Below are 13,947 nucleotides of genomic sequence, written 5' to 3' on the forward strand. Positions count from 1 at the left end.
TGATATCAAGAAAGTTGTAATAGATTTGTAATGACAAAACAACCAAATATATTTTTCTAAATGTCATGTGTATCCTAATGATGTGTCATTCAATATGAACCCACATTATCCACATTTTCAATCATACTTTTTTCATAATATAGACTAATTTTAATAAGATAGTGCACTTCATATATATTTATTTTTTATACAGTGTGTACAATTTTCATCAAATCAAAGTATCTATTAAATAAATGTAGGATAAATTTTTATTTTACAACATACTAATGATTTTTATAGGTCTAAAGGTAATTCTAAATTAGTGATTTGTTAAGACCGAAAAAATTAATTTATGTGATGTTTATCTTAAAAAATCATATGATATATTTTTCTATTCTATTATACAGAAGAGTCAAGTTAAGGACGACCAAGGGAAAATTTGTCAATTCATAAAGATTATAGAATGTTTCTTTCTATGTTACGATTTCAAGAAAGTTGTAATAGATTTTTAATGACAAAACAACCAAATATATTTTCCTAAATGTCATGTGTATCCTAATGATGTGACATTTAATATGAATCCACATTTTCGATATACTTTTTTTCATAATATAGACTAATTTTAATTAGTATATTTAATGAGATAGTAAAAATACATATGTATTCATTTTTTGTACAGTGTAAAATTTTCATCGAATCAAAAATATCTATTGAATAAATGTACGATAAATTTTTATTTTTACAACGTACTAATGCATTTTATAGGTCTAAAGGTAAATTCTATATTAATGATTTGTTAAGACCTAAAAAATTAATTTACGTGATGTTTGTCTAAATAAATCATATTATTATATTTTTTTATTCTATATTTATATTTCTATTATATTTGGAAGAGTGAAGTGGGAGGACGACCAAGGGCAAAAATGTACTTTCACGCTAACAAAAATTTATGAATAAAGATAATAAATAATTCTAGAATTATCTTTGTGAATAATGAATAAGGGCAAAAATATAATTTCACGCTAACAAAAATCTACCAAGAATGATAAAAAAAATTAAATAGTTCTAAAAACATCTTAAGTTATTGTTATTACCATTAACTTATTTTGTTATTACTTCACTTTTTTTTTTTTCCTTTTGTGAGTTATTGTGATATCTATTTTATTACTCTATTTGTAGCTTCATGCAAGCAAAAATCTACAAAGAATAATAACAAGAAAAATAAATAGTTCTAGAAACCATCTTTAATTATTGTTATTAATATTTCTATTATATAGAAGAGTGAAGTGGGAGGACGACCAAGGGCAAAAATGTACTTTCACGCTAACAAAAATTTATGAATAAAGATAATAAATAATTCTAGAATTATCTTTGTGAATAATGAATAATGGCAAAAATATAATTTCACGGTAACAAAAATCTACCAAAAATGATAAAAAAATTAAATAGTTCTAAAAACATCTTAAATTATTGTTATTACCATTAACTTATTTTGTTATTATTTCACTTTTTTTTTTCCTTTTGTGAGTTATTGTGATATCTATTTTATTACTCTATTTGTAGCTTCATGCAAGCAAAAATCTACAAAGAATAATAACAAGAAAAATAAATAGTTCTAGAAACCATCTTTAATTATTGTTATTAATATTACCTCATATTTGTTATTTCTTCAATTTTTTATGAGTTATTGTGATATCTATTTATTATGTGAAAGTAAATAAGTAATGATTACGCTTAGCTCTTAATAATTATATATCAAGAATAATATTAGGTGGAACCAATCAAAATTAAAATTAAAATTTATATGTATATTAAATTTTGTGTATTGAAATATTTTTTAATTTTGTGATCTTAAATATGCTATATAAAAAAATTAAAATTCAGATTTTTTTTTGAAATGAAATAAAAAAAATTCATATAAATCAAAAAGGAGGGAGTCATATAATAAAAACGAAATATATATATGTTATTATTGAAATGAGCTTTCATATATTATTATTTTTTTAGAAATTGTTTGGCTTCCTTCTATTAATTTGTGCATATATGTGGAGTTTAAAGATTTGAACATTTTAATATAGAAATATAATGATTTGAAAACTTTAATCTTTCGTTTTAATTTCTAATTTCTTACATATTTGAAAATTACATACAAAAAAGAAGCTTAAAACGCAATGTAACAATTTAAGATATTTTTAGAAAAACATAGTTAAAAAACATAATGAAATTTGGTTTACTCCCTTATTTTTATTGAAACAAAAAAAAGTTGCATATATTGTTTGAAAATAACGTAAGAACTAAAAAGTACTGTGAATCACAATAAAATGACAATTAAAAATATGTGAGAATCATATAAGAAATTTCGTTTACATTTCTAAGATCACTTGTATCACATAAAATAAAACAGATGGAGTAATATATATTATTCGAAAATAACATAAAAGGTACATAAATTAACAATTTTAATTTTTTTTTTTGGAGAACACATCAAAATTTAAGTTCACTTTTCAAATTTCATTTGTGTCACATAAATTAAAAGAAAAAAAATTTAACATACTTTGGATCTGCGCTGGAACATGAACATAATACTACTAATCTAATACATACATCACCTTTGAACATTTCAATGCTCATACTACAAATTGAATGTATAATGTATCATTTATAAAATATAGTATTTAATGTATCATGCTAGACAATTGGTGATGATACGATAGTTTAAAAAATCGTTGATCCTGTAAAAACAAATGTGTTATCATTTCATCAATAATTTTTTATTAGGAACTTTAAATTTGAATTAACATTATAAAAAACATAATATTACATTTATTAAAAAGTATTTTATTTTAATTAAATGTGTTTCAATCAGATTAATGATCTAAAATCAAATATTATTTTCTAAAACTTGAAGTATATATGCCTAAAAAAGAATAGTATTGTTTCTTTTTTCTTTTTCATAACCGTGACTTTTAGTTTAGTTTTAATATTTCGAATAATATTCTTATTTATAACAGTGAAGAGTTATTTAGACTAATAACATGTTTACTATGTATTTTCAATGTAGTATCTTAGATATTATTGTAAAAACATTATTGTCATTGTAGAATATTTGAATTGTTTAGTTAAAAATTTTAAAACATTTTTATTAAAAAGTAAATAATTTTTTTCTAAAATATAGATCTTTTATTCTTTTTAGGGTAAATACATAAGTATTCCCAACATATGTCCGTAATCTCAAAGATACTTATACTATATTAAGGTTTTATTACTCTCCCGAACTTATTTTATAAATAATTTTCTATTTCCTTTTGATCTACGTGACACTATTTTTTGAACCTGACACGTGCTAACAATTTTTTCAAATTATATGGGTGATAGTATCACGTAAGATGAAAAAGGATATAAAATTACTTATAAAATAATTTCAGGGATAATAAGACCTTAGTATAATATAAATATGTCTCTAAAATTTTGGATATATATTAGAAGGATATTTATGTTTTAAAAAAATCTTTAATATTATAAATGTGAAATTATAAAAATGTAAAGGACTTAAGAGGCAAATGTCATCAAGCCACCCATGTGGTGAATTTTTAACGCAAATTCAAATTTAATCCATTTAGATAAAAATATTAAATATCAAATGAAAAAACGAAAAAAATAATGAATTTTATATAGAGGTGCAATTACTTAAATACCCTGAACTGCCTTATCTTGTTAGGGATGACAGCAGAAATTACAAGAAAAATAACGTGGCCAATTAATAGGAGAATCAAACAGCCAATTAGCAGTTAACCGTAAAATTTCCACTTTTCCATTGAAACCTCTCTTCAATTATCGCTTTGCCCTTTTTGCTTCTTTGATCCATCGATCGTCTGATCAACCTTTAATTGGTTAGTTTTTCATTGTATAATCGGACCCAATTTATCAAAGTTTCAAATATAATGTTTAATTTTGTGAATTTGGTAATGTGTAGCTATTTCTTGTTAATCTTGTTTTAAGCATGCATAGGCTATGGCAGGAAGCAATAATTTGTGGGGTTTCTTGTTGATTTTTAGTTTGATGATTATTGATCGCCATTCTGGTATCTGGGTTTTTTTTTTTCGCCTAAAAGATTTTTTTTTTTTTTTGGTTTTGTGACTTGTGTAGGTGTTTTTAAACTGAGCATTTTTGTGCCTTTTATGTTTAAAGGCAACAATCAAGGAAGAAGTTGATATTTGGATGATAAAAAGGTGAGGCTTCGGTTCTGCTGTATGTTTTCTTTTTCTCATCCATGAATTGCATAAGATTGTGTATCAGTTATTTATGTTACGTTGACCTTAACGATACTGGAAGATTATGTTCTTTTATGTGTCTTGCTTGGGTGTATGCCTGTCTAGTTTGGTTTTCCTTTTCTGGTGTTTGGGAAATAATCAACTCAATTGGAATGTTTTGATTTATATGTGTGTATGCATCCTGTTACTAAGTTGGCTTGAGAGAGGTGATTAGATAGGACATGACGCAGTTTCAGCTTACCGAGGACATGATAGGAGAGTGTGGAGGACATGGATTATGACAGAAGGTTGGTAGGTAGCAGTGCGCTGTCTTGTTGTCCGTACATATTAGTAGTTGTAGTATTGCTCCTGTAGTTTCTTGTTCTTCCACTTCTTTACTGTTTGTTGATTTCTTGTATCTCAATTATTGTTTTGTTTTGTTGTAGTTTTTGTTCTGTTTCGATATGTTGTTTCTTGTACTTCCGTTACTTCTTTCGTTGGACTGCATTGGACTGTTTCCATTGAGACGAGGATCTATCAGGAAGAACCTTTCTATCTCTTAGGTTGGGTAAGGTTTGAGTACTCTCTACCCTCTCCAGTTTGTTTATTAATCGTTGTTGTTGTTGTCGTGTAATTTCTAGGTAGTGTTTTTTCATGAGCATCAAACATTTGAATGAAAACTGTGTAATTTGTCTTGCCTCCTCGGGTAACCAAACATGACATAAGTTAATCTCGAAGTCTTAATGAGGGTTGGTGTTGTTTTAAAAAAACACACAACTAAAATCAAGATTTTATTTGGTGTGTTCCCAACTTGAAAATTTGCATCCGGGTTTGTCAATCTCACTTCCCTGCCTGAATATCTACCACAAGAATGTGAATCTCTCTATCTTCAGTGATATGGTGTTAAAGCTCTCTGACAGAACTGATATCCTACTTGATTTGTGGGATACATGAAGTTTAGATGGTTTGGCATCTTGAGAGATACCCTTCATGACTAGTGACTTCGCCAATGATCGGTTAAGGTGATTCTGAATGCAGAAAGAAGAGCTGGCTAAGTCTCCCCACATCATATTTATCTGGTTCATTATATTTACCACATGTAACTACTATAAGAAAAACATTTATGAGTTTTGTGGTTTTATTTTTCATTAGTGTTTTTATTGAGGTGATGATATGTGTTACCCAAGCTCAATTTTTCTGAATCAAAGATGTAATTCCTAAAGTTCTTGAATGAGAACTACTTAAGTTCTAGGTCAATATTGAACTTCACTTATTGGGATGAACATGGAGAAAGATATTGACATAAGCATGCATTGATAGATGTCCATTTGCATACAAAGTGATTATCAGCTAGCCATCTATCAAGTTTATGCAATTTCTTAGTCAATGATGTTACTAGGCTGCAGTATGTATTATAGCTTGTTCTCCTCCAAGCAGGAATCACCCCACAACATTGTAACCACGAAGATAGGCTAAAGGAGCATGTCACACAGTAATCGCATAATTGATATGGAAGCAGATCAGCAAGGTCAAGAGTTTTTTCATTCAGCACCTTGCATGTTTTACGGGAGCATAGCGGCTTTACCACAGCCTACTGTCCATGCAGTAGTACCAGCTCCCGTAAATGCTGGTAATATATATTTGCACCATGTATCAGATCATCAAGAGGGTCCCTTAACGTATGGCTTGACACAGTTCAATGGGATTCAACATCAGCATCCTGCCAGCAATCCTGACCTAGCTATTTCTGCTTCAAATCATTACAATCCTTACATGGCTGTTCCATCCGCTTCTGGAGATTTCCCTATTCCAGTAAATCACGGGCCACTTGATCGGCTTCATACAAGTTCTCACAACATCTTTGGAATGAATTCAGATTACGGAAGGAACAATCATTATATGGACGATGTCAGAGGCTCATATAAGAGAAAGAATGCTGAAGGAATTCCTGCAAATCTTCAATATCATCATGCTTTGGCAGGTTCCAGTTCTTCTGTTGCTCCAATGATTGCAAGGGCACATGAATCTGATGTTCCAATGGATGCTGCATCATTTACACCATCAGATTATGGAGGCAATTCATCATCATACATTGAAGATGGAGCACTGAGAAGTATGAGTAACAGATCTGGTGCTAGTGGTCCAGAAAATATTGTACGACATAACCACAATCATTTATTTCAAGGAAACTATATAAGTCAGACCCATCAGTTGCCTGGCAACCCTTGGCTGGATCAGCAGTTCAACAGCAATGGTAGTGAGACTCAAACTTGGGCCTGGAATCAGGCTGCTCCTTTACCCTATGTACCTGGTAATTTATGTTCATTTTTCAATTGAAATTTAGGGATCTATTTTCTCTAGGCTTACTGTTGCAAATCTTTTCCATGTTTAACGTTGAAAGTCTTTTGTCGTTTTCTTACAAGCTGAATAATGATCTTTCAGCTCCTTTTGCCCGCTTATTTTAAATGGAAAATCCACTGAAAACATGTTTTATTTGTCGTTTGCCCTCTACCATTTTCTTAATTTTTCTTGTATCGACAAATGACTTGCATATGTGCCCTCCTTAGTTCTATATCTCCAGTGTACCCCCCCCCCCCCCACCCTTCTTCAAAACTTCAAGTGATGTCATTCAACTTCAGGAACTGATTGCAGCTGCTTGCTTTTCTTTATTACACTAGGTGGCATTGGGGGTTGCGTAGATGCTGGAAACATGGGTTTGCGAGGTTATCATATGACATCCAGCAATGGAGGTTTGACTAGTTTTCCGCATCCACCCATTCCTCAAGGGCTCCCAGGACTTCATCATCTGCCACCTAATATTCAAGGAATGAGAGGCCAGCCTATCTCCTTCCCTCCGCAAATGACAGCATCATCCTCACACAGACACCTACCAAATAATTCGTCCAATATCACCACGAACCTAATGCAAGGCGTTGTAGAGGCAGGACCCAGATATATGCCCTCCCTTCCAACTGGCTTTGGGTTGTATCGACCTCATCGAAGGGCTATCGTGCTTGAAAGAAATACTAGACATCAGAACCTTCCTAACATGAGAGTTCTGCCAGAAGACGTAAACTTTTCTCTGTTTGACCATATCTCGTTACTTCCTTTGTCATTATTATTGTCTAATTGATGCATTTGTTTGATGTAATAGAATTGAATTCTAATGGGTTTATCTCTTCATGGTTGCTATATGAAGGGAGTGGCAATGCTGGATGTTTCGGGCTACCATGAAGTTAACAATCCCATTGATCAGCACAGAGATATGCGTTTAGACGTAGATCACATGTCCTACGAGGTGAGCAATAGGTTTCTTGATTATATTGCTGTCTCAGATTTGTCTGATGGTTAATCAGTACTTGTGAAGTCTATTTTGTTTGTATGTTATGTATTATTTCGGAGTTATTGTCTGCTCTGCAATTTGTTTGCATAACATCTATAATAAAATTTCTGCAACTTTCAAATTCTATTTCAGGAGCTTCTTGCACTGGGGGAGCAGATTGGCAATGTAACAACTGGATTGTCAGATGAAATAATCGTTAACCGCTTGAAAACAAGATCATTTTCGCCCCCCGTTATTCCTTGCACCCTGGAAACTGCTGCATGTTTGGATCACGAAGCTGATTTCTGTGTCATATGCCAGGTATTAACACTAAATTATACTTTAAGTTGGATTAGATTTGCCTGTGACTTTTGCAGGGATCACTCTGGGGATGGCTCTACTTCAGTCTCCTTTTCTCCCGTCCATTTCATTTTAGGTGCTGATTAAGTACTCTAACAAAGACAAATCAGATGGGTGTAAGCTCTTGCTTAAACAATCACATTAGTAGGTTTTAGTTTGTTACTCCCCCTGTTTCAGTTTGTTTGCCTTTTCTTTTAAGTCCGTTTAAAAAAGAATGCCTGCTCCCTTTTCTGATAATTCTTTAATTCTAACTTTCCACATGACATATTTTAGACCACAAGATTAAAGGGCATTTTGGTACATTTTATATATCTTTAGTTTAAGACAACAAGATTCAAAAGTTTTCTTTTTTCTTAAACTCCGTGTCAAGCCAAAACCAGATAAGTAGATTGAAACGAGGGAGTGTTAAACTTCATTCCAAATGAACTTCCGAGGAAATGTTTTTGTATCTACTAGTTACTCTTGTTTTCAGTATCTTTGATGAAGATTTTCTTGTTTTAACTCTTTGATAATCGTCAATCTCTCCTATTCACACTTTCCTTTCTCAAAAATTGTTTTTTATCTCTCTTTTTCTGTGGTTAAATAAATTGCTTTTGATGCTTCATATAATTAGTCAAGTTTGGGAGACAATGTATTAAGCAGAAATATGAAGTTGGCACAATTGTCCCCTCATTATTCTTTTATTCTTCCTCCTAATAAAGAATATAATAATTTTACAAATCAATCCACTTGGAGAACTTTTGCATTTGGAATTGATTTCTTTTTCTTTTCCTATATTTGTTGTAACTCTAGAAGTGACGGTATAAAATGTTATGGAGAAAGAATAGGTTGACATCTAAGTATAAGAACCATGCATTCTCTTGGGTGGTTGTATCTATTTAAGCAATAGCATAGTTTAGTCTGTCAGCTGAATTATTGACTAACAGTTTACTATTGCATTGTTTCGAAATAAACTGAGGAGGATGCTTTGTACTCCTTCCTCAATCTTTATAAGCTTAACAATCATCACAGTAGGATGCCGTCAATTATTTCTGGATTTCCACCAGGCAAAGTATTGCCTCGGCTACTAAGATGTTTCTGTCCATCTTCTTATTTTTATGTTCACATAGAATGCTGTCTATCGTAATTTATATTGTCTGGATTTGTAATGCATGATTATTTTCCAATTATGCGCCATTAATGCCTTGCTGTGCTTTCCTATGGAGCTACTTTTCCTTGTTTTCTTTCTTTTAGTTATCCTTGCATCTCTGATGGCTTGCAATGTATATTTTGCCTTCAATTTCAGACTGACTACAACAAGCAAGAAACTATAGGAACTCTTGATTGCGGGCACGAATATCATGCAGAATGCGTAAAGAAGTGGTTGGTTGTGAAGAACACTTGCCCTATCTGCAAATCCACCGGATTGTCAATAGAAAGAAAAGATTTGTGAAAACAGGGAGTTGGTTGGTTGGTGGATGAATAATTATAAGAGTGGGACATTTTGTTCTCTTGTTAAATATTTGTTCTCTAACAAGAGGAGACCTGTATAATTATATATATATATTTTGTATATACTTTGGCTAGATGTTAGCATATAACTTGGTGACCTTAATTTTTGTCACCTGAATATGTACAGACCTCTTAATTTTGTTGGAACCATGTGCATGTATTGTGAATTTTGTATAGACATCTGAAATTATCTTGTTCGACCACGCCTGATTGTACTGTATTCTTTCTGGATTAATGTGCCATCTTTGTCCTGCAGATGTTATAACTAGTTGGTGATATTTTCTGAAGCTTGACCGTACATTTACCGTGTTCTTTAACTTGACATGAGTTAGTACGTGTGTTCTTTAACTTTGATTGTGCATAAGGACTTAAAGTATTATGTGTCTTACATGAACTGTGTGAGATGCACACATCCTAAATGGCATATCACGTAAGATTTGTCATATAGGATGGAAATGTTTACTTATTCAATTTTATGATAGTGTTTAAGTGTCTATTTTTAGCATATCAAAATTGGATGACATAGATATAAGATTGATATAAAGCAAAAGGGCATTATTTACTGTATCTTTTTATAGTACTGTTGGTATACTATTACTACTTGGGAAAATATTTAGGTGTTTACACCAAATTAAGCAAATTTATTTTACGAGTTACAAAGTAAAGTGATGATATATATGTCCTTTAACTTTGTTTTAACTCAAATTTATGCCTTTCAACTTTGAGTGTACATAAGTAGAAACTTAAATTTATATAAAGTTAAACAAATAGATACACATAAATAAGGCCACGTTAAAAAGTATATTTCTATATGATATCTTTAAAAACTAAAAAGAACTCTTGAAAACATGTGAAAAAAATTGAAATTAAAGAGGTGTCATTTCTTTTTAAAAAACAAACTTGAAAGGAAAGATCCTAAGAAACATTATTCTTCAGAAAAAAACCAAAACCACTTGCAAGTCTACATGTCAAACATAATAGTAACAACTAAGCTTCAGTTCTAAACAAGTTGCGACGATTATATACAAATCATGTTTCTCTATTTAAACTCATAAGATGCCATAAACATACAAAATAATAATATAATGTAAAAGTATATAAATAATAGTAAAACTCTTTTACAAAGAGTCAAAAGACTAGCAAAATAGGGTACAAAGTACAAACTAAAGGTAAGTTAATGAAACAATACAGAGGTGGAATAATTCCTAAGATATTCAAAACTGAGAATACTCAATGCAACTATAGGAGAAGCCATTTGAAAGTTTAACTTCACCGATTTCTTGATTTTTTTAGCTTACACAGAGCAGCAACCAACTTTTTTCACAGCTGAAACATCATCCTTGCCAACATTTATAGTTTGCCCCTTCGGCAACGCAGTAGGATCATCCCCAACTTCGAGTGCTTTCCGACAGACCACCCTGTATATCTCTGTCAGTACTTCTGTAAACGCATTCTCAACGTTCAAGGATTCAAGTGCTGAAGTCTCCATATAGAAGGTACTCTCTCTTTCAGCAAAGGCCTTGGCATCCTCTGTTGAAACAGCACGCAAGTGACGTAAGTCGGCCTTGTTCCCAACGAGCATTATGACTATATTTTGGTCGGTATGGTCTCGAAGTTCTTTTAACCATCTCTCAACATTTTCAAATGTGACATGTCGAGTGATATCGTAGACAACTAATGCACCGACAGCCCCTCTGTAGTATGCACTTGTAATTGCACGATACCTGTTGTCCGACATGGGAAATTGAAGTTTTAATTAGTCTCCACTTCAATAAGGTGCCAATCTTACCATGACAAAGTAGAACCAAAAAGATTTCAAACCAAAGATCTAACAGAGCTCAAACATAAGTTCCATACTAGAAATCAAAAATCAAACCCGAAAATGAACTTATCAGGAATCAGGTTAGCTGGCAGAATAAAGTCGCAGGTTAAGCAAAAAAAGGGCAAAGAAGGGAAGCAAGAAATATAAGACTAACCTACGAGAACCACAATAGAAGAAATACAAGGATAACCCCCCCCCCCCCTCTTAGGATGGCAGTCAGTCAACTACTTCGAGTACATGAGTGAAGCTCATCTTTCATCCATGTATACGCATCTATACTCTAGCGTCTAGTCCAAAATTTGAAACAGAACCACCACTTAAAATCGTGATTAATTAAGTGCACCTAAGCTGATGAAGTAGATAACAGTCAAATATCGTGATTAATTAAGTGCACGACATTTTCCTTTTTCTTTTTGATAAGTAATGGAAAGTAGTACCTATTCTCTAAAAAAGCCCTCTAGACTCTAGTCTCACCTGAAAAGAAAGTTTCTAAAAAGGCTAATTAGTACTTGAATGAGATTATGTTAGCTAGGAGATAATTAATATACTAGTACTATCATACATGTAGAAGTCCAACTTTTCTAGCTAGCTTGATATAAATATAACAATACCAACATGCCAAATTTTGTTCCTTTTTATTCTAAAAAAGGAATCCACGAGGCTAGTGGCGCACCGTTTGAAATTCGGTGGATAATGGACCCACCTCTCTACCCTTTTCCAATTGAATACAGTGCACTACACTTTTGACGGCAGTAGGCTTTGAACCTTTGACCTACCCCTAACCCACACACAATGCACTGCCCTCTTACCACTAGCCGAAGCCCTAGGGACCACATTTGCTCCACTCCTTAGTTATCCGCTCTGGTACTATTTCTTTCCTTTTCTTTAATTATATGATATCCATATTTGAAGCCTTAAACCTCAAAGATTTATGAATGACTAGGAACGCCCGGCAACTCAATTTATCCAGTTAACTACTAGGGAGCAGGGGCACATGTAGTCCATGCCAGATCAATCGTATTCTTGGCCGGAGCAATGAACCATCACAACTATGGATGTTTATTGTGCAGATGTCATTTGTTTTCACCTCTAATTTACAAATTTTGAAGAAAACAAGAAGGGATCACCTTTTAGAAGAAGTTAGAAGTAAATTGAGGTCTACCAGTTACAACTTGATCCATAACTACACTTGCTCGTTGCCTAAAAGACAGTAATGGGAGGCATTGACCCATAGGAAAAATCCATCACTGCTAAGTGTTGTAATTGCTAGTGAACAACCGAAAGCATCTCTAAAAATACCAAGCAAGACAGAACAATCATTTCCTTCACATCCTCCTTATATATAGAAAAACAAAAACATACCAAATCTAATCCCACGTATGGAGTCCGGGGAGTGTATGATGTTAGCAAACCTTAACCCTACCTTTGTGAGGGTAGAGAGACACGTTAGAGATAGATATATAAACACACAAACAAAATACCACAACCACCACCCACGGGTATGAACGGATAAAATGTACACACACCTTACCACTACTTTGAGGTAGAGAATCTATTTCCGATATACCCTCAACTCACAAAAACAAAGTACCACACAGACAAAACATCTAGATGGCAGCATAACATACTAACACAACACCTTCTAGCTTTTACATATCTGTAACTGAATTAGGGAACTTCACCCCTTAGCTACGAAACTACCAATCCTTTTCAAATCTTGCCAAAAGAAACTCGAAAAAATCAAAACTTTTTTTTGGGGGGCAAGATTATTAACTTATTAATTATCAGATTCTAGCTAAAATTGAAACAAACCCCACTTCAGAAAGTTAAATTAGCAACTTACACACAAGTTTCAAGAGTATGAAATTGCCAGATCAAACAAGATTCAATCCAATTAGCTGAAAATATACAAGCAAAGAGAAAAAAAAACACCTTTCTTGTCCAGCAGTATCCCAAATCTGAGCCTTAACGATCTTATCATCTACCTTAATGCTACGGGTAGCAAATTCAACACCAATAGTAGACTTTGATTCAAGATTGAACTCGTTTCTTGAGAATCGAGAAAGGAGATTGGATTTTCCTACACCAGAATCTCCAATTAACACCAACTTGAACAGATAATCGTAATCATCCTCAGCTCTATACCCACCTGCCATCTGCGATTAATTCAACAAAATCAACTATTTTGGTTTACTTAAGGAGATAGCTGAGAGTTCTAAGAAGGAAAACAAATAAAATTGTTGCTTCTGGTACTACTAAAAGAAGTAGGTGGCAATAAATGACTCATTTGTCGAAGGATAAAATCTACGTATATTTTTTTATTTTAATTTGTGAAATTTAACTGTTATGTTATTTTACCGCTGAGTTACTTACTAATTTTGGAGGCAGTGACAAAATTTGCATATACTTTTTATCTTCTATTCGTGAAATTTAACTGTTATGTTATTTTATGACGGAGTCATCTACTAATTTTGGAGATAATGATAAAACTTGTGTACGCCTTTTGATCTTCTATTTGTAAAATTTAACTGTTATATTGTTCCAGGACGAAGTCACCTATTAATTTTGAAGGCAATAATAAAATCTACATATACTTTGTTATCTTCTATTTGTGAAATTTAACTGTTATGTTGTTTTAGAATGGAGCCACCTATTAATTTAGAAGACAATAATAAAATTTGTGTATATTTTTTTATTTAATATTTGTGAAATTTAACTATTAT

General features: G+C 32.2%; 2 protein-coding genes across 7 annotated transcripts; one reads left to right on the forward strand and one right to left on the reverse strand.

The window, feature by feature from the left end:
- Positions 1-3,695: 3,695 nt before the first annotated feature.
- Positions 3,696-9,605, forward strand: LOC101255962 (probable E3 ubiquitin-protein ligase ZFP1). 6 transcript variants are annotated; one of them, XM_026028473.2, is made up of 9 exons: positions 3,696-3,869; positions 4,126-4,208; positions 4,443-4,537; positions 4,676-4,802; positions 5,667-6,540; positions 6,908-7,299; positions 7,429-7,527; positions 7,705-7,872; positions 9,197-9,605. In XM_026028473.2, exons 5-9 carry the CDS (start codon positions 5,712-5,714, stop codon positions 9,341-9,343), a joined length of 1,635 nt encoding a protein of 544 aa, XP_025884258.1. In that variant the 5' UTR covers positions 3,696-3,869; positions 4,126-4,208; positions 4,443-4,537; positions 4,676-4,802; positions 5,667-5,711; the 3' UTR covers positions 9,344-9,605. The 6 variants fall into 6 exon arrangements, with proteins under 6 accessions (XP_025884258.1, XP_010313910.1, XP_010313911.1 ...); XM_010315608.4 differs by having other exon boundaries at positions 4,676-4,797; XM_010315609.4 differs by lacking the exon at positions 4,443-4,537.
- An 815-nt stretch (positions 9,606-10,420) lies between these two features.
- Positions 10,421-13,610, reverse strand: LOC101256455 (ras-related protein Rab11B). The gene is made up of 2 exons (XM_004251832.5): positions 13,157-13,610; positions 10,421-11,126 (listed from the first exon to the last, which is right to left on the reverse strand). Exons 1-2 carry the CDS (start codon positions 13,378-13,380, stop codon positions 10,697-10,699), a joined length of 654 nt encoding a protein of 217 aa, XP_004251880.1. The 5' UTR covers positions 13,381-13,610; the 3' UTR covers positions 10,421-10,696.
- Positions 13,611-13,947: the final 337 nt, after the last annotated feature.

The sequence above is a fragment of the Solanum lycopersicum genome, chromosome 12 (genome assembly GCF_036512215.1).
Source record: "Solanum lycopersicum chromosome 12, SLM_r2.1".
Taxonomy (NCBI): Eukaryota; Viridiplantae; Streptophyta; class Magnoliopsida; order Solanales; family Solanaceae; genus Solanum; species Solanum lycopersicum.

Excerpts from the sequence above, each read along its gene's own strand:
- LOC101255962 (XM_026028473.2), top strand. The coding sequence starts at position 5,712 with ATGTCACACAGTAATCGCATAATTGATATGGAAGCAGATCAGCAAGGT. Across the intron at positions 7,300-7,428 it reads TGAGAGTTCTGCCAGAAGAC|GGAGTGGCAATGCTGGATGT; the intron begins GTAAACTTTTCT and ends TGCTATATGAAG. Across the intron at positions 7,528-7,704 it reads TAGATCACATGTCCTACGAG|GAGCTTCTTGCACTGGGGGA; the intron begins GTGAGCAATAGG and ends ATTCTATTTCAG.
- LOC101256455 (XM_004251832.5), bottom strand. The coding sequence starts at position 13,380 with ATGGCAGGTGGGTATAGAGCTGAGGATGATTACGATTATCTGTTCAAG. Across the intron at positions 11,127-13,156 it reads GATACTGCTGGACAAGAAAG|GTATCGTGCAATTACAAGTG; the intron begins GTGTTTTTTTTT and ends GTCGGACAACAG.